Consider the following 14,909-nt stretch of genomic DNA (forward strand, 5'->3'; position numbering starts at 1 on the left):
ATTGATGGTGCTAGTGACGAATATGTGGCGTAGGCGCTCGCTACTTGAGTCTTGAACACGTCGAGCCAGAGTCAAGACACGTCGTCCACCCGCGCGCCGAACGCGGTACTTATGCTCCCGAACACATACATATAGACGCAGCACCTTTACAAGCTTAGAACACTACGAAAGAAATGTCGACAAGCAATTCCAACCTAGCCGTTCACCATCGCACTGGAAGCGACAGCGCCAGCTCCTCCGTCTTCGATCTTCCCATCCAAAGCAATGTTCCTGGGCTTTCACAAAACCCCTCTCAGACGACAGTCAACATCGCCTCTCCGTCCCTTCCATCCCATCGCTCGACTTCTTTTGTCGTCATCTCAGGCGGCACAGGCGGCAATGCCATCTGCTCTGCGTTCGCACAGAGTCAGACCAGTCACGTTCTTCCCGTCTCTGACGACGGCGGCTCAAGCAGCGAGATCATACGTGTCCTAGGAGGACCGTCTATAGGTACGTGTCTTGCGCGCGCCTCTTGAGGCAACGGGCGCTTATCAGCTGGGCAGGTGACATCCGCTCGCGCCTCGTGCGCCTCATTCCTGCCTGCCCGCCAGGCTCGCCCCTGGATGCGATCCGGAATCTGCTCTCCTATCGGCTGCCCACGACGCTTACCGAGCGCGAGGCAAGGGATCAGTGGCGGGACATCGTGGAGGGGAGCAGCGACCTGTGGAATGGCATCCCAGGTGACCGCAAGGAGACGATTCGAGGTGCGCCACCGGCAGGATTCCTTTCCGTGTGGAATGCGGCTCAACTGTGTTAGGCTTCCTTGTGTACTTCGAGTCGGAGCTGCTGCGCCGTGCGCAGAAGAAGTTCAGCTTCGTGAACGGCAGGTAGGGGCATTTACGTCGAGAGCGGCTGGGGCAAGTACTGACATCGACCGATAAGTATAGGGAATTACTTCCTGGCCGCCGCCCAGAACTTCTTCCGCTCCCTGCCTTCTGCCATCTTTCTGTTCTCGTCGATAACGAACAGTAGCGCTTCGCCGAACGTTCTCCTGCCTGCGATCGTTACGAATCATACGGTCACCATTGCCGCGGAGCTTGTGAGTGCCCTCGGATAGGTGTATCTCGCTCTAACTTGCCCTCAGGACAATGGTGCAAAGCTGGTAGGGCAATGCGAGATATCGCATCCTGTTCAGCCGTCTTTCGACATGCCCCGATTCACTGTCACGAACCCAGAAAACACCGATGAAGATGAAGATGGGATACAGGCAGGCCAATTCAGTCAGAACAACGCTAAGTTCGACCACCAGGCCGGCAAGGAGGAGTATCAGCCTTTGGGAGCTCGCATATCTAGTGAGGTACACCATGATCCGGCAAAGACACTGCTGTTGAACGTCGTCATTAGGGCTGTACTACATCAACGCATACGGTATGGAGATCCATCCGTCACCAAATACAGAGTACATCAGTAGCCTGAACCGGGCTGACTGTCTGGTCTACTCGTGCGGATCCTTATGGACGAGGTGCGTTCGCGACCACTTGACCCACCACGCCTAAGCCCAACGCTGCGCAGTATTATGCCTTGCCTTGCCTTGCGAGGCGTAGCGTCGGCAATCGCCCGCTCCCGCTCCCTCCGAGCGAAGGTTCTTCTACGTCAGTGTTCCCTACCTCCTTGGGGCCGTCTGCCGACCTCCAGCAGTGAATTCGAAGAACGATCGCGAGACGGATGGATATAGCGCAGTGGACTACGTGCTGTGCGTACATGTCGTCTGACTGACAGGCATTGGGTGGGCTAATACGGCGCCACTCGCAGGGCCATCGCGAATACGTTGAACACGCAGTATAGCCCGGGAAGCTATAGCGGCCTTGGGAATGTGGCGACGAGATATCCCGTCTCTGCGTTCATCACGGACCTGGTGTATTTGAAGGAGGCGCAGGTCGATGTGGATGTTGCCGCGATCACCGTGAGTACGTTGTTCTGTGGCTGACCTTCCCTGACAAGTCCATCAGTCCTTGGGTGTCCGTTGTACGCCCATCGAGGGTGCTTCGTTCAGCGCAGACTCGGTGAGCGCCGCGATAGATAAGATCCTGCGCATTGAGTAGCCGGTCTCGATCGCCGGTGGCTGAGGCGCGCGCTCATCATGCGCCCCTCCATATCAGGGGAAGCTTGGGCGAGGCCACTTCTCTCAGCGCGTCGTCATCGGGCAGGGGTGGGATTTGGGTGTAGTTGGCTGCCCCGTGGGATCTAGTCGCGCGCTATCTAGCGATGATGTACTTGATGCAGATTTTACATACACTCTATCCAGCATGACGGCGGGATTCTCGGCCGCGCGCAGTCTTACTTCTCGCTCTCATCTCGAGGTCGTCCGCGGGCGATGGGCGAAGCGAATGGGCCTCGGTACACTGCGCAGGGGATAGTGGATTGCAGTCTGTTGTGTTCGTTGATCGTGTGTGGGGGACGAGCTGAGACATTTATGCAGGGCGCGACGATGCGCGGAGGGATTCCATGTCCGAGGACGGGTCCCCTCAGCATTCCCCTTGGCCTGCCGTCCGGTCCGTCGACGTTTCGCCCCATGGGGGCCTGCGCCCCGACGAGCAGGTCATCGTGAGCCACGGCGAGCGCTACATCATCTCCCTGAACGACCCCGCCGACCCCGCCGGCCGGCCCTGCATGATCGAGCATACGTCCTCCATGTCGAGCATCCCCTCCCCCGCACACGCACCGACCTCCCCCATACCCAACGGCGTCACCTCCTCGCCCTCCTCGGCTAGCGACTCCTCCCCGTTCTCCCCCTCCGACCCCCCACCCAAAAAGCGCAGTGTGCGCTTTCGATCACGCGTACGCATCACGTCCGGGGTGCGCGGGCACTTTGTGCTGCCCGATACACCTCCCGCGGCCTTCAGAGCGCGCTCTCCCTCGAGCTCGTCATCCATCTCGGACTCGTCGAGCATCTCGGCGCCGTTGAGGTGGAGGGATGGGGAGAAGAGCCTGCGCGACCGGCCGGGATGGGGGACGCTGGGGCAGCGAGTGAGTTTGCTGGCGGGGGGAAGTGGGAGGCGGCAGCGGGTGGACGACGGGAATGGCGATGTAAGCGGGGGAAGTGGAGGGCCGGGGAGACCGCCGACGGTGCATGAGGGGACGCCGCTCATGCAGAGTTCGATTCCGAGGCAGTACGTGTATGCGGACGAGGAAGAGGACGAGGAGCGGCTACGGCGGGAGATTGACTTGGTCTTCGGCAAGTGGCCAGGACGATTGCTGAATAGCAACGTACGTATCCTGCTTGTGCGCTCCAGTCACTTTGCTGACATGCCTCCAGTGGTGGTGGTGGCAACTCGAGCCTTTCGTGTGTTGCCACTGTATTTGTAGCGAAGACTCCGATATAGAGGATTGACTGAGAACACACGACTCCGCACCCTCACCCCTGTACTCACTCTTTCTCGTGTTCTGTATGTCTGATGTTTGTATTGCAGGCTCGGCCGTGTTGTCTTGTATCTCTCTCTGCTCCGAATATACCATACTCTTGGGGCAGCAAACTCATCTAGCGTGTATTAAGGGGAATAGTCTACGCTGCTTGCGACTGGTAGAGTGTCAACTGCTCGTCTCTGGACAAGCCCATGCGGCCACGCCAGTGCTCGGGGAAGAGGGGTGGATCCTCAGCGGTGCGTGGGCGCGAAGGTACGGAAAGGGTTTCCTGAAGGAATTCGGGGACATGCTCAGGGCGAAGCAGCCCAAACCACTCTCCGTGCGGGTACAGGAGGACATTCGCAGCAAACCTGTAGCCCGTTAGTACGAGAGTATGGAAAGAGGTAAAAACACTTACGCATGCTGCCCTACATGACCGCACTCGTAGACGTTGATGGGCGGCAGCGTCTCCTTGAGTCGCCGACGAGCGATTTCGGCCTGGAGTGCCTCAACGACTGGCTTGCCGTGTTCTAGGCAACGACAGTCTCGCTCTCCGTGCGTGCAGACGTAGAAGTCAAGCCCCTGCTCCTGGTGGACCGAGCGATCCGGCGCAGTAGAGATGTGCTCGAGGATCTGTCTCTCGACCTCGTCGATGTTTTCGAGCGCGATATTTGTGAGATTCAATCTTCCACCTGCGACGGTGTACGCGGTCCCTTGGATGCGCGACTCGTCGGACTTGGCTTCCGTGTCGGTGGACCAGGAGAAGTTGACGACGCCGCCCCAACGGGAAGCGCGGAGTTGCAGTGCGCGTTGAATGGGTGTGGATTTGCGGGCAGGGAACTCAGTGGGAGGTTCGGAGGCGTGGAGGAAGATGTAGCATTGGTGCGCGGGTGCCGTAGCAGTGACCAGGGTGGGTGGAAGCGGTTTGGAGCTCAAAGTGCGTCGCTGGGCAATGCTGCGAGGAAGGGGATAGAGTGCACTTGCTCGAGGGGATACGGGAAGGCGGAGCAGATAAAGCATATTCGGACGCCTTCGTAGATGTAATGGGTTGTTCTGTGAGGGAATGGCAGCGCTGTCAATCTCCTCTCATGAGTGATGAAGGCAAGGCAGGTCTCACCGAGTGCCCGTCCTGGACCGTCTAGCGACAATCAGCGCCCTATGTATATTCCGCGTGAATTACTATGCTCATCCAAGGGAAGCATGTTCTGCGCACCTAGATGCGACGATGGATGCGCGGGTCTGTCAAGCCTGGGCTCAAATTGCATGTTTTCTAGTGGTTCGGACTCGATGCCAGCTTGCGCGGCGGCACGGCCCCTAAAGATGGATACGGTCCGTCGGGCCGATGATCCGCAATGTTGATGACGGGATTAGAATGTGCGGGGGCGCTTGCTGCTCTCGAACCGCGAGGTCTACCCAAGAGTCGACCTCGTAGCTCGCCCTGCCTCGAAGTATGCTTCGACGCAGCGGACGGTACCAACCAGTGAGCTCACTCTGTATGTGTACCTGCCACGAATCGCTGACGGATCAGTAGCGTCGGGCATACCCAGCTGCATCAGCGGCGCCTGCTACAAGGTCGCCACTCGACAGATACGAGATCGCTGATCAGACGCGTCCTTGTCCTTTGACGGAGCTTCCTAACGAGCTTCTCATTGAGATCTTTGAGAGCGCTGTCGCGAATGGCGGACGATGCGGACCGCTGGTGCTCACGCACGTCTGCTGGTTTTGGCGCCACATAGCACACTCCCTTCCCCGTCTATGGACCGACCTCCGACTTGAGTTCTCTCATGGAAGATTCCCTGATCACATCCAGCTTGCGATACAGTGGCTCGAGCGCGCTCAAAGCCACACACGATCCCTCACCATCGGCAGCCGAACGGGTAGCGCCAAATCCGTCCCACGTTCGATCTTGCGGGTCGTGCCACTCTTCGCCGACCAATTGCGCATCCTCGACTTCGCGCTTCCTTTTGATGCCTTTCTTACCATGATACCCTTGGACGCCACCTTCTGCAACCTGGAAGAACTTCGAATGAGACCGCTGAACTTTCCCCGTGGCATCATGTCCAGGAGGCGCATCGACGGATTCGCACGCGCACCGAAATTGCGATCCCTGCAGCTGGTACTTCCTTCTGTCGACTGGGACCATGCCTTTCTATCCATCCTTCGTGTTCCGTACGCCCAACTTACCGACCTGTCCCTTACCCTCCAGGGCTCCTGCACACCGCGGTCGACCTTCCGGTACATTTCTGCCTGCACTCAGCTTCTTCGCTGCACCCTTGAAATTCCTCCTTTCGCAGTTGTCTTCGAAGGCATCGCTCCAACCGAGTACAACATCCCAGAACTGCAATCGCTGAGGATACGATTCGTCGCCTCCGCCCGGTATAGCAACTTGCGACACGACCGCGACGAGCCTCTCATCGGGCAGACTGCCTTTCTGCTGAATTCGCTCACTATGCCCAAGCTGGAGAAGTTCGACCTGGAGCTCTCGTCATCGGTACATCGAGCATGCACATGGGATCACGCGGCGATGTTGGCCCTTGTCCGAAGGTCGATGATGCCGCTGAGATCTCTGCGCCTCGCTCGCATCGAGGTCGTCTCTGCGCAACTGGTCGAGCTGCTTCACGCGCTGCCGTCCATAGAATCGCTGCATCTGCACCTCGAGAACACCATCGAGTCGAACTTCTATGAGGCACTTGGCTACCGCAACCGCGCGGTGAGCTTCTTACCTCTTCTGAAGGAGCTCGTGGTGAGCGAGGACGGCTACTCGCTGGACCGCGGGCTCGACTGGTTCATCGAGGAGGCGATCACCGTGCGCTGCCAGTGGGCGGAGCCGGTGGCGCTTGGGCAGACGCCGCTGCAGAAGCTGCACATAACGGTGACGAGGGAGCTGCAGTCGTCGCTGAAGTTGCTGCTGTATAGCATGCTATACAAGGCGCATAAGACGTCGCAGGTTGCCGATGTGTACGTCGCGGACGCGAAGGAGTGGCTCGGTGTAGACAGGAAGACCAACGCCGTGGTTCTTCAGCTGAAGAAAAAGGCTCACGAGTAAGTCGGGGTGCCGAGCTCGAGCATCATAGCTCGCTGGATTGTACAGTTTCGTTCTCTCGTCTCGTCTGGCTGGATCCCATCTCATGCAACTGCTGTTGTTTGTCTGTCACTATCCATCGCTATCGTCGTATATGTTCACTGCTATGTTCAAGGACTATGTGGGGTCGGATATTTCTGGATCGTCGTCGTGTTGTATCAGGCGGTTCACGAGGAGGAAGTCGATCTTTCTGCTATATTCAGCTACAACTCAAGGAACGATCTGCAGTCCCGAAAGTGTGGATTTCTAGCGCTGCTGTCAGCCCCTTCTCTCCGTCGTGACATTCGTGGGTGAGTAGCTACCGCTTGACGTTCGTCGCCGAGGACCTCTTGCGCATCGATGGCGGCAGCTCGCTCTTCTGACGACTTGTCTTCGACGTTGAGCAATTCATGAAGCGCGGTGATCCCGGGGGCGGGGTATGAATGCGATCGCTTGCCAGCGCCGAGGTAGGGGCACGGTGATGGTGTCCGGGAGGTGCCTTGTCAACGGCCAATTTTGACCCTCGGTCGTTTTCTGGTGGTTCCTCGGCGCGAAGCCCCTCCCAGATTCCCTCCCATTCCCTCTCGCGCAACGCTTGCTGGCGCGCGAGAAGACAGTACGACGAGGTTCACACTGACATGGGAAGCTGCATAGGTGAATTGGTAGAGCTCGGCTGCCTTGTCTGCGGCCTGCGACTGAGCTCATGGGTATGCTTTGTGAGCGATCGTCGACGGTAGCAACCGTGATCAGAAATAACGGCGTGACAGCACATGATTGGACTAAAGTCCAACCGTGGGAAAGCGTACGGGCGGCTCGGCCCACGACCTGGACTACACTGCGCAGTCTGGCTTGGAATCCAACAACGTACATGGTTTGTTCGATGCTATCGCTCGTCAAAACCTTCCTTAGAGGCCTCTGTAACGTCTGAACGTCGAGGAGGACCGTCCGCTGGCCATTGTACGCATGCGGGATGGGCTGATCTCTGATTGGATAACATGTCGTCGTGGAGACGTGTGCTTGGTACCCGACTTCTGGGTGATCAAGGAGGCAATAATATAAAAGCCTCACGTATCGGGGTCACCATCCTACTCCCCCTTCCCTCCCTTCGTTTCAACGTCGTTTCGTTCTTCTATTTCGTCTTTCTTCTCCGTTCTTTTTTGCAGCTGTGCTGCCTGGCTCATCAACTCTTTGTACGTCGGGTCCCCTCGTCATGCCATTCCTCGTACTCACGGTAGCCTGCCTACGCAGCTCTCTTCGCCAGTCCCGAGCTCCGCGCCGTTCACGCTCTTTCATTGACTTCCGAGAAGTCCCGCTCATTTCGCGTATTTTACATCATGAAGCTTTCGATTATTCTCCTTGCCCTCCTTCCTGCCCTCGGCCAGGTCGCCGCGTCGGACCTGGGCGTCGATAGCGGTCGCGCCGTCCGTCCCCGTCAGTTCGGCGGCGGGCAATTCGGCGGCGGCTTTGGGGGTGGGTTCGGTGGTGGGAACAATGGTGCCAACAACGCCGGCAACAATGGTGGTAACAACGGTGGTAACAACGGCAATAACGATAAGAGCAACGTGAGTGAACTCTCCATGCGAAGGTCAACGATCGCTCATGCATCCTCACAGGGTAACAACAACAACAATAACAACAATGGCGGAAACAACAACAATGGCAGTGCCGACGATTCGTTAACGTTGGACCCCTCGGTCGTCTCGGATGGCTTTGGTGCGTAGTCCTCGCTATCGACTGCAACTCGTACTGATATACTTCCAGCACAGGACGGTAACAATCCTCCGGCGGACGGGCAGGCCGCGTCGCTCACGTCGAAGAACAACTTCATCAACTTCTGCGTCGGCCAGACCCTCACCAACGGCCAGCAGATCGAGTCGGGCTCATGTAACACGGCACCCATCGGCCAGATCCCCTCGACCGACAACATGCCCTCCTCCAAGTTCGTCTTCCCGAAGAACGGCGACACCATCGAGGCGAACCAGGCCTTTACGATGCAGATGGCGATCAAGAACATGAAGACGGGCACGTTCGTCAACCCGGACACGAACTACTTCGCGGCGCCCCAGCAGCTCGTTGGCGGCCAGATCGACGGTCACTCGCACGTCGTCATTGAGAAGCTGGACAGCATGGACCAGACCACGCCCACTGACCCGAAGAAGTTCGCGTTCTTCAAGGTATGTGTAATCACTTTTCATTGGAGAGCAATCCGCTGAGTTCGCGTAGGGTTTGAACGAGGCAGCGAAGAACGGTGTTCTGACCGCCGACGTGACGGATGGGTTGCCTGAGGGTGTCTACCGCATGGGCTCCATCAACGCTGCCGCCAACCATCAGCCCGTCATCGTGCCCGTCGCCCAGCATGGTATGCTGGACGACATCGTGTACTTCACTGTCAAGAAGGGTGCCGGGAACGGTGCCAACAATGGCGGGAACACCGGCAACCAGAACAACGGTGGTAACAATGGTGGTAACAACGGGGCCAACAATGGCGGCAACAACGGGGGCAACAATGGCGGTAACAACGGTGGGAACAACGGCGCCAACAACGGCGGCTTCGGTGGCTTCGGCGGCGGAGGCTTCAACAACGGTTTCGGCGGCGGCTTCGGCGGTTTCGTCAAGACCGATGTGCGTGCTTCGTCCCCTTCCTTGCGACGAGTATACTGACCTCGTTACCAGAAGTTCTCAAGAGAGGACTAAGTACCTTACCGCGCCGTCCCGATCTCTAATCCTGCCATGACCATGCCCGTTCCCCGCCTGTATTCCGCTTCTTTTGCATACCCGCCTGCTCGCCATGGACGTTATTGTTGACCATGAACTTTCGGACATTTGCTTTCGTATTCCTTGTTGTACGCCGGCGACAGCTTCATGTGTATTTTTTACTCGATTTTCTTTACAATGGCGCGGATCGGTGAATAGATAATGAGTCAGCCAGCCTTGGGCGGGTTGAATTTCGAACCAGCGCTTTGTGATGAGAGAGATTGGGAGGGTCGTTGGCGAGACTGGTGAAGTAGGACTTTGTGATGATGCGCCCTATAGGGTGCGGGCTATGGCGTAGATTCCGGCGAAAAAATAATCACGGTCGCGCTTTCACGCCACGCAATCGCGGTTTGGCTTAGGGAGGTCCCGGCCATCTGAGGGGGTGAAACATACTTCTCTTGACTGCTCCGCACTCTCAGATGGCCTTGGAAATGAGGTAGAAGGTGTAGAGAGCGCCGACGACGTTGTTCGGCCGTTGCCGACGAGGGCGGCAAGTCGGTCCGAGGTCTCCGCCCAGTCCTTGGGCTGACGCCGCTCGTCCTTCTTCCTCCTCTGATCTTCTTATACCGCACTCAGAGTGGTCTTGACTCAATTTTCCCAAGTAATTGTATCAGTATTCAGAGAATTACACAACCGACTTCATCATTTTCGTCCAGCCTGCTTTACCTAGATTGCGCGCGCCATCGTCGCCCTCCCTGAACACCCGGTGCGCGCGACTGAGATCCGGACAAGGAAATGGCAAGAAAAGGGACTTGCATGAGCTCCATCGTTGTTCTTCTCTTTCCGCTTTTCACGCAGGCAGGAGCATTCAGGTCAACGCTCTTTTGCACAGGGGCCACAGCTTATCTGCCATGTTCCTCATCAGAAGCTATACATAAGTCAGAAACAAAATATGCACGGGGATACTATTCCCGTCAGGCAATGTTCGGTTCATGTAAAAGATGGGAGGAGGACCCACGGACTGGGCGGAGACCTCGGACCGACTTGCCGCCCTCGTCGGCAACGGCCGAACAACGTCGTCGGCGCTCTCTACACCTTCTACCTCATTTCCAAGGCCATCTGAGAGTGCGGAGCAGTCAAGAGAAGTATGTTTCACCCCCTCAGATGGCCGGGACCTCCCTAAGCCAAACCGCGATTGCGTGGCGTGAAAGCGCGACCGTGATTATCTTTTCGCCGGAATCTACGCCATAGCGGGCCGGGTGACCGTGCCGTGGACGCGTTCACTTGGTCCGAAGTTGCTTGTTCACAACGTTGACGACGCTACTTCGCCATGCCTTCAAAGGGCCCTGCAACCCTTTCTACAGATATCTGGACATCAGATACTGGCACTATGAGCTCCAAAAACGATCCGATTCTCTATAAACCTCCCTTCCCCTCTCTCCCGGTTCCCCAACCACCGCCATCGTCCTACGATCCCTTTCGAGGGACAGAGACACCGTTGGTGATCGATAATGGCAGTACGACATTTCGGTACGGGTTTGCTACCAGCAAGGAGCCCAGGACGAGCCTCAACGTAATGGCACGGTACAAAGAGCGGAAAACCAATAAGCCTCTCCTCCTCTTCGGCGATGGGATCGAGGTCGAGAGTGGGGCAAAGGCACAGGCGAAGTATCCGTGGGAGGGCGATGTGCTGCTCAACTTCGATGCTTTGGTGAGTATGTAGTCTTGCCTCCTCTCTGCTGCGCATGTCTGATTTCATTGGGTCGAGGCGTAGGAGAATGTCCTCGATTGCGCCTTTGTCAACTTGGGGATAGACACAGACACGGTCGAGCATCCCATCCTCATGACTGAGCGGATCGCCACCCCCATCCATTCCCGAACATGTACGCAATATGCTGCATGTTATTCCCGCTCGAGCTGAATCGCCAATAGTAACGTCCGAGCTCTTGTTCGAGCAGTACTCAGTACCTTCTGTTGCCTACTGTCTCGACGGAGTGATGTCCTTTTATGAGCGCAACAAACCATCGAGCCCAGGCCCTTTCACTGCCGACGGACTTGTGATATCCTTCAACACCGCGTCTACCTCCGTCATACCCATCTTGAACGGGCGCGGTATTCTCAGCCATGCCAAACGGTGCGTTCATGCAATCGAAAGTCTACCCAGCCCATGCTCATGGCGACATCAGTCTGCAATGGGGAACATCCCAGGCGTCTGACTACCTCTTAAAGCTCGTTCAGCTGAAGTATCCGACTTTTCCGACGCGCGTGACGCCGGTGCAGGCTTCTGTGAGGGTGTCTCTATTGCTGATTCGCATGAGCTCACACGCTAGTACAGTGGATGCTGGAGCGCTTCTGCCTTTTCGCGACAGACTACAAGGCTCAGATGCGCGCACTGCGCGACCCGATCAAACTGAGAGAAGTGGATTGCATCATCCAGTATCCGTTCACGCAGCCTGCATGGGAGACGAAGACGGAGGAAGAGCTGGCGAGGGCGGCGGAACGGCGGAAGGAGCAGGGCAAACGGCTGCAGGAGATTGCGGCCAAGAATCGGCAGGACAAGGTGCGCGGTTTCTCATAATGATTCTGCGTGAGGCGTGATAACCACGGTTGTGTAGGCCGCGAAGAAGGAAGAGGATCTCGAAAACTTGATTGCTCTACGAGATAGCCGCGATGAAATGGACATCAACTATTGGCTTGTCAGTGCAGGATTTCACTGATTCTATCGATCTTTCTGAGGCTTCTTAGGAAGAGCTCGAAGAGCATGGGATCAGCGACGAGTCTGAGCTCGACGAGGCTATCGAAGTCCTGGAAGCAGAGATCAAGAAGGCGAAGAGGAAGGACGCGGATGGCGACGAGCTTATGGTCAGTGCAATGTAGCTTGCTGTCGACACATTCTGACTGGATGCAGGACGAACCACAGTACCCTCTGGTCGACGTACCTGATGAAGAGGTACGTATCCTGCTGGCTCTTGTCTACCTACGCTCACAATGGAAATGTAGCTGGACGCCGACCAGCTCAAGGAGAAGAAGAAGCAGAAGCTTCTGAAGGCGGGCCAAGAGGCGCGCATACGGGCAAGAAAGGAGAAAGAGAAAGAACGCGAGATCAAGGAGCGCGAGGAGCGCGCCGAGCAGCAAGAGCGAGCCACGGACCTGGATGGCTGGTCGCGTCGGCATCGTCAAGAGCATGAGGCACGTTACTCGTGAAGCTCCTTACAGGCTTTAGCTGACGTTATGTCAGGCGTTGATGCAAAGGATCAATCAAAGGGAGAAGCACAAGGAGGCTCTGGCGGATCGGAGGAGCGCGGCTGCTCAGGCGCGTATGAAGAGCATTGCGACGTTGGCGGCCGATGAGAGGGTACCAAAGCGTGGGAGGAAGGTCGGCGGTGGTACGTTGGCGATTCTACACCGCTTGCATGCATACGGCGGCTAACCGAGTCCAGACGATACGTTCGGCGCCAACGACGCTGATTGGGACGAGTACCGCAAGATTGTATGTTGTTGCTGTCGGAGCCTCGTCGAGCATTTGAGGCTTACCCCTTTCAGGATGTCAGCGCTCCTGCGGAGGATCAGGAAGAGGATCTCAAGCGTCTCATGGCAATCGAGGAGAAGCTTTTGGTCCATGACCCTACGTTCACCGAGGAGCACACACATGCGGCCATACAGCAACAGCGGTCGCCGCTACTGTGTGCCTTCAAGCCAGGATACTCAGAATGGGATGTGGGCGGCGCCAACAGGATACATCTGAACACCGAACGCTATCGGGCTTGCGAGACATGGTTCTCGCCGTTTATGGCTGGGCTTGACTCCGCTGGGCTAGGGGAGGTGATTCAGAATATCCTTGCGCGATTCACGTACGAGGAGAAGGGCCGGCTTGTCAAGGTGCGCTTCACGTTGTATGGATGACTTGAGTCTGTGCTGATCGTGTACGTGCAGAATATCTTCCTAACTGGTACGCCTTCAAAGTTCCCGGGGTTAGTCGAGCGGTTGCAGACAACGATGCGACCCATTATGCCACCGGAAATGCCGATTGAGATTGTGCGCGCGAACGAGCCATCATTAGACGCCTGGAAAGGGATGGCATCGTTCGCGCAAACAGAAGAGTTCAGGACGGTCGGCGTGACGCGCCAAGAGTACGAGGAGCATGGAGGGGAGAGGATTCGGCGATGGTGGGGTGGAAATTGGAATGGTGCTACGCTTTAGCTGTTCTTCTGCTTGCTCTGTATGTACTGCTCTGTGCGCATATCTGACTGTTTGTGAATGTACACACGTTGCTTGAAAGTGTTTTCCCCGAGTCCACTCTCAGCAACATTGAGGTTCGCTTACCGGCATCTGCCGACACACATGGCGTTCCATTACGTAACTCGCGGCGGCACATTCACACCTCGCCATCGCCCGTCTCACTGCCGCCCCCTGCGCAGCCCTCACGACGACGAGCTGCTCGGCGACCTCGTCCCCAACGTAACGTTTCCTTATAACCGTCATGCCTCCTCCTCATTACGACTTCCTCATAAAGGTATGCATTATAGCTCGACCGTTACTAGGAGTCTAACCTGCTGGCACCAATAGCTTCTGCTCATCGGCGACTCGGGTAGCGCACTCCTTTTGCGAACGGCGCGTTCTTGGTATTGACGAGGTGTAGGTGTGGGCAAGTCCTGCCTCCTTCTCCGATTCTGCGACGACGCATGGACGCCGTCATTCATCACGACTATCGGCATCGACTTCAAGATTAGGACCATCGAGCTGGATGGCAAGCGGATCAAGCTACAGATTGTGCGTCTGCTCCTGTGGTGTAACAGGGACCTACGCTGACCCCGCCCAGTGGGATACGGCAGGACAGGAACGTTTCAGGACGATCACAACAGCGTACTACCGCGGAGCTATGGGCATCCTTCTTGTCTACGATGTCACCGACGAGCGCTCCTTCAACAGTGCGTGCCCTGCTACCCTCTCACACCGCTGCTAACGCACGCATGTAGACATCCGGACGTGGCATGCAAACATCGAGCAGCACGCCTCGGAGGGCGTGAACAAGATTCTCATTGGCAACAAGTCGGACTGGACGGACAAGAAGGCGGTGACCGAGGAACAGGGCCGCGAGCTCGCCAACGAACTCGGCATCAAGTTCATGGAGACGTCTGCGAAGGTCAACGAGGGCGTGGAGGAAGCCTTCTTTACCCTTGCTCGGTGCGCCACATGGATCGAACCCCATAACACATTCCTTACACCCTGTGCAGAGACATCAAGACTAGACTCATCGACTCTCAAACCGATGCTGCTACTGCTTCTACCACCCAGAACCCCGATGCCGTCCGTATCGGCCAGGGAGCGAACGCAACCGCCGGCAACGGTTGCTGCTCGTAATTGGCATCCATCCCTGTGTTCGTCCACCCCAGTATCCTCGTTGGGCCACTTCCTGCGCTCGAGGATATCGTCAAGCTGTTCGTCGTGTCATCTGCATCTGTTTTCTGTTCATCTACATAGGTCCTATATTGTAATGCATCTGCACGACCGGCGTATACACTTTACCAGCGCGACGCCCACACAAGGATGCAAGCCTGGGCGTAGGCACCTCGATTGCGTATACATGACGAGCCTACGACGATGATGACTACCCAGAACTCTCGAATGCAACTCCCTTCAGAAATGTACGTGACTGCCGCCTCTTCCGCCGGGGTATCGACGCCCATCGCTGTGTTGCGGGAATTTGGCGGCCAGGTGCGAAACACTTATTCGCCCATTGTTGAAGCAATTCCTATGGGGAACACCCTTGCTT

At 56.8% G+C, this 14,909-nt stretch overlaps 9 protein-coding genes across 9 annotated transcripts; 6 read left to right on the forward strand and 3 right to left on the reverse strand.

The window, feature by feature from the left end:
* Window positions 1-59: 59 nt before the first annotated feature.
* Window positions 60-2,522, forward strand: SCHCODRAFT_02645308 (UPF0052-domain-containing protein). The gene is made up of 10 exons (XM_003026490.2): window positions 60-489; window positions 543-743; window positions 797-866; window positions 922-1,078; window positions 1,124-1,331; window positions 1,384-1,501; window positions 1,552-1,631; window positions 1,678-1,732; window positions 1,792-1,942; window positions 1,989-2,522. The coding sequence occupies exons 1-10, from the start codon at window positions 174-176 to the stop codon at window positions 2,079-2,081; spliced, it is 1,449 nt and encodes a 482-aa protein (XP_003026536.1). The 5' UTR covers window positions 60-173; the 3' UTR covers window positions 2,082-2,522.
* On the reverse strand, window positions 2,290-3,588 carry SCHCODRAFT_02645312 (uncharacterized protein; the record flags this gene model as incomplete). Its single annotated transcript, XM_050346429.1, has 3 exons — window positions 3,296-3,588; window positions 2,459-3,246; window positions 2,290-2,405 (listed from the first exon to the last, which is right to left on the reverse strand). A coding segment is annotated over exon 2 (523 nt), but the record flags the coding sequence as incomplete, so codon positions are not given.
* On the reverse strand, window positions 3,444-4,673 carry SCHCODRAFT_02133155 (uncharacterized protein). Its single transcript, XM_003026593.2, has 3 exons — window positions 4,595-4,673; window positions 3,800-4,537; window positions 3,444-3,752 (listed from the first exon to the last, which is right to left on the reverse strand). Exons 2-3 carry the CDS (start codon window positions 4,399-4,401, stop codon window positions 3,542-3,544), a joined length of 813 nt encoding a protein of 270 aa, XP_003026639.2. The 5' UTR covers window positions 4,402-4,537; window positions 4,595-4,673; the 3' UTR covers window positions 3,444-3,541.
* A 77-nt stretch (window positions 4,674-4,750) lies between these two features.
* Window positions 4,751-6,664, forward strand: SCHCODRAFT_02133191 (uncharacterized protein). The gene is made up of 3 exons (XM_050341896.1): window positions 4,751-4,861; window positions 4,913-6,527; window positions 6,579-6,664. The coding sequence occupies exons 1-2, from the start codon at window positions 4,832-4,834 to the stop codon at window positions 6,425-6,427; spliced, it is 1,545 nt and encodes a 514-aa protein (XP_050197049.1). The 5' UTR covers window positions 4,751-4,831; the 3' UTR covers window positions 6,428-6,527; window positions 6,579-6,664.
* Window positions 6,665-7,317: 653 nt separating this feature from the next.
* SCHCODRAFT_02645324 (uncharacterized protein) lies at window positions 7,318-9,397 on the forward strand. Its single transcript, XM_003026492.2, has 6 exons — window positions 7,318-7,632; window positions 7,691-8,004; window positions 8,056-8,155; window positions 8,204-8,616; window positions 8,666-9,064; window positions 9,116-9,397. Exons 2-6 carry the CDS (start codon window positions 7,777-7,779, stop codon window positions 9,134-9,136), a joined length of 1,161 nt encoding a protein of 386 aa, XP_003026538.1. The 5' UTR covers window positions 7,318-7,632; window positions 7,691-7,776; the 3' UTR covers window positions 9,137-9,397.
* Window positions 9,398-9,483: 86 nt separating this feature from the next.
* SCHCODRAFT_02521052 (uncharacterized protein) lies at window positions 9,484-9,669 on the reverse strand (the record flags this gene model as incomplete). The annotated part of the gene is made up of 1 exon (XM_050343470.1): window positions 9,484-9,669. A coding segment is annotated over one exon (186 nt), but the record flags the coding sequence as incomplete, so codon positions are not given.
* A 448-nt stretch (window positions 9,670-10,117) lies between these two features.
* Window positions 10,118-10,387, forward strand: SCHCODRAFT_02521414 (uncharacterized protein; the record flags this gene model as incomplete). The annotated part of the gene is made up of 1 exon (XM_050343476.1): window positions 10,118-10,387. One exon carries the CDS (start codon window positions 10,118-10,120, stop codon window positions 10,385-10,387), a length of 270 nt encoding a protein of 89 aa, XP_050197051.1.
* Window positions 10,388-10,459: 72 nt separating this feature from the next.
* SCHCODRAFT_02645329 (actin-like ATPase domain-containing protein) lies at window positions 10,460-13,414 on the forward strand. The gene is made up of 13 exons (XM_050346430.1): window positions 10,460-10,847; window positions 10,911-11,019; window positions 11,069-11,270; window positions 11,323-11,422; window positions 11,472-11,696; window positions 11,752-11,832; window positions 11,882-11,998; window positions 12,045-12,086; window positions 12,137-12,325; window positions 12,375-12,522; window positions 12,577-12,626; window positions 12,680-13,015; window positions 13,070-13,414. The coding sequence occupies exons 1-13, from the start codon at window positions 10,467-10,469 to the stop codon at window positions 13,334-13,336; spliced, it is 2,247 nt and encodes a 748-aa protein (XP_050197052.1). The 5' UTR covers window positions 10,460-10,466; the 3' UTR covers window positions 13,337-13,414.
* A 103-nt stretch (window positions 13,415-13,517) lies between these two features.
* Window positions 13,518-14,878, forward strand: SCHCODRAFT_02645331 (ras-domain-containing protein). The gene is made up of 6 exons (XM_003026494.2): window positions 13,518-13,649; window positions 13,703-13,724; window positions 13,776-13,906; window positions 13,956-14,064; window positions 14,113-14,320; window positions 14,371-14,878. Exons 1-6 carry the CDS (start codon window positions 13,617-13,619, stop codon window positions 14,495-14,497), a joined length of 630 nt encoding a protein of 209 aa, XP_003026540.1. The 5' UTR covers window positions 13,518-13,616; the 3' UTR covers window positions 14,498-14,878.
* Window positions 14,879-14,909: the final 31 nt, after the last annotated feature.

Source organism: Schizophyllum commune (assembly GCF_000143185.2).
Source record: "Schizophyllum commune H4-8 unplaced genomic scaffold SCHCOscaffold_17, whole genome shotgun sequence".
Taxonomy (NCBI): domain Eukaryota; kingdom Fungi; phylum Basidiomycota; class Agaricomycetes; order Agaricales; family Schizophyllaceae; genus Schizophyllum; species Schizophyllum commune.

What these genes read in the sequence shown, in the direction of transcription:
- SCHCODRAFT_02645324 (XM_003026492.2), top strand. Translation starts at nt 7,777, where the DNA reads ATGAAGCTTTCGATTATTCTCCTTGCCCTCCTTCCTGCCCTCGGCCAG. An exon ending in GCAATAACGATAAGAGCAAC is followed by an intron (nt 8,005 to 8,055) that starts GTGAGTGAACTC and finishes GCATCCTCACAG; the next exon opens with GGTAACAACAACAACAATAA. An exon ending in GCGGTTTCGTCAAGACCGAT is followed by an intron (nt 9,065 to 9,115) that starts GTGCGTGCTTCG and finishes CCTCGTTACCAG; the next exon opens with AAGTTCTCAAGAGAGGACTA.
- SCHCODRAFT_02133191 (XM_050341896.1), top strand. Translation starts at nt 4,832, where the DNA reads ATGCTTCGACGCAGCGGACGGTACCAACCA. An exon ending in GCAGCGGACGGTACCAACCA is followed by an intron (nt 4,862 to 4,912) that starts GTGAGCTCACTC and finishes ACGGATCAGTAG; the next exon opens with CGTCGGGCATACCCAGCTGC.
- SCHCODRAFT_02645329 (XM_050346430.1), top strand. Translation starts at nt 10,467, where the DNA reads ATGCCTTCAAAGGGCCCTGCAACCCTTTCTACAGATATCTGGACATCA. An exon ending in TGCTCAACTTCGATGCTTTG is followed by an intron (nt 10,848 to 10,910) that starts GTGAGTATGTAG and finishes GTCGAGGCGTAG; the next exon opens with GAGAATGTCCTCGATTGCGC. An exon ending in CCCCATCCATTCCCGAACAT is followed by an intron (nt 11,020 to 11,068) that starts GTACGCAATATG and finishes AATCGCCAATAG; the next exon opens with TAACGTCCGAGCTCTTGTTC.
- SCHCODRAFT_02645308 (XM_003026490.2), top strand. Translation starts at nt 174, where the DNA reads ATGTCGACAAGCAATTCCAACCTAGCCGTTCACCATCGCACTGGAAGC. An exon ending in TTTGGGAGCTCGCATATCTA is followed by an intron (nt 1,332 to 1,383) that starts GTGAGGTACACC and finishes CGTCGTCATTAG; the next exon opens with GGCTGTACTACATCAACGCA. An exon ending in TGGATGTTGCCGCGATCACC is followed by an intron (nt 1,943 to 1,988) that starts GTGAGTACGTTG and finishes CAAGTCCATCAG; the next exon opens with TCCTTGGGTGTCCGTTGTAC.
- SCHCODRAFT_02133155 (XM_003026593.2), bottom strand. Translation starts at nt 4,401, where the DNA reads ATGCTTTATCTGCTCCGCCTTCCCGTATCCCCTCGAGCAAGTGCACTC. An exon ending in GGTCATGTAGGGCAGCATGC is followed by an intron (nt 3,753 to 3,799) that starts GTAAGTGTTTTT and finishes AACGGGCTACAG; the next exon opens with GTTTGCTGCGAATGTCCTCC.
- SCHCODRAFT_02645331 (XM_003026494.2), top strand. Translation starts at nt 13,617, where the DNA reads ATGCCTCCTCCTCATTACGACTTCCTCATAAAG. An exon ending in ATTACGACTTCCTCATAAAG is followed by an intron (nt 13,650 to 13,702) that starts GTATGCATTATA and finishes TGGCACCAATAG; the next exon opens with CTTCTGCTCATCGGCGACTC. An exon ending in AGCGGATCAAGCTACAGATT is followed by an intron (nt 13,907 to 13,955) that starts GTGCGTCTGCTC and finishes GACCCCGCCCAG; the next exon opens with TGGGATACGGCAGGACAGGA.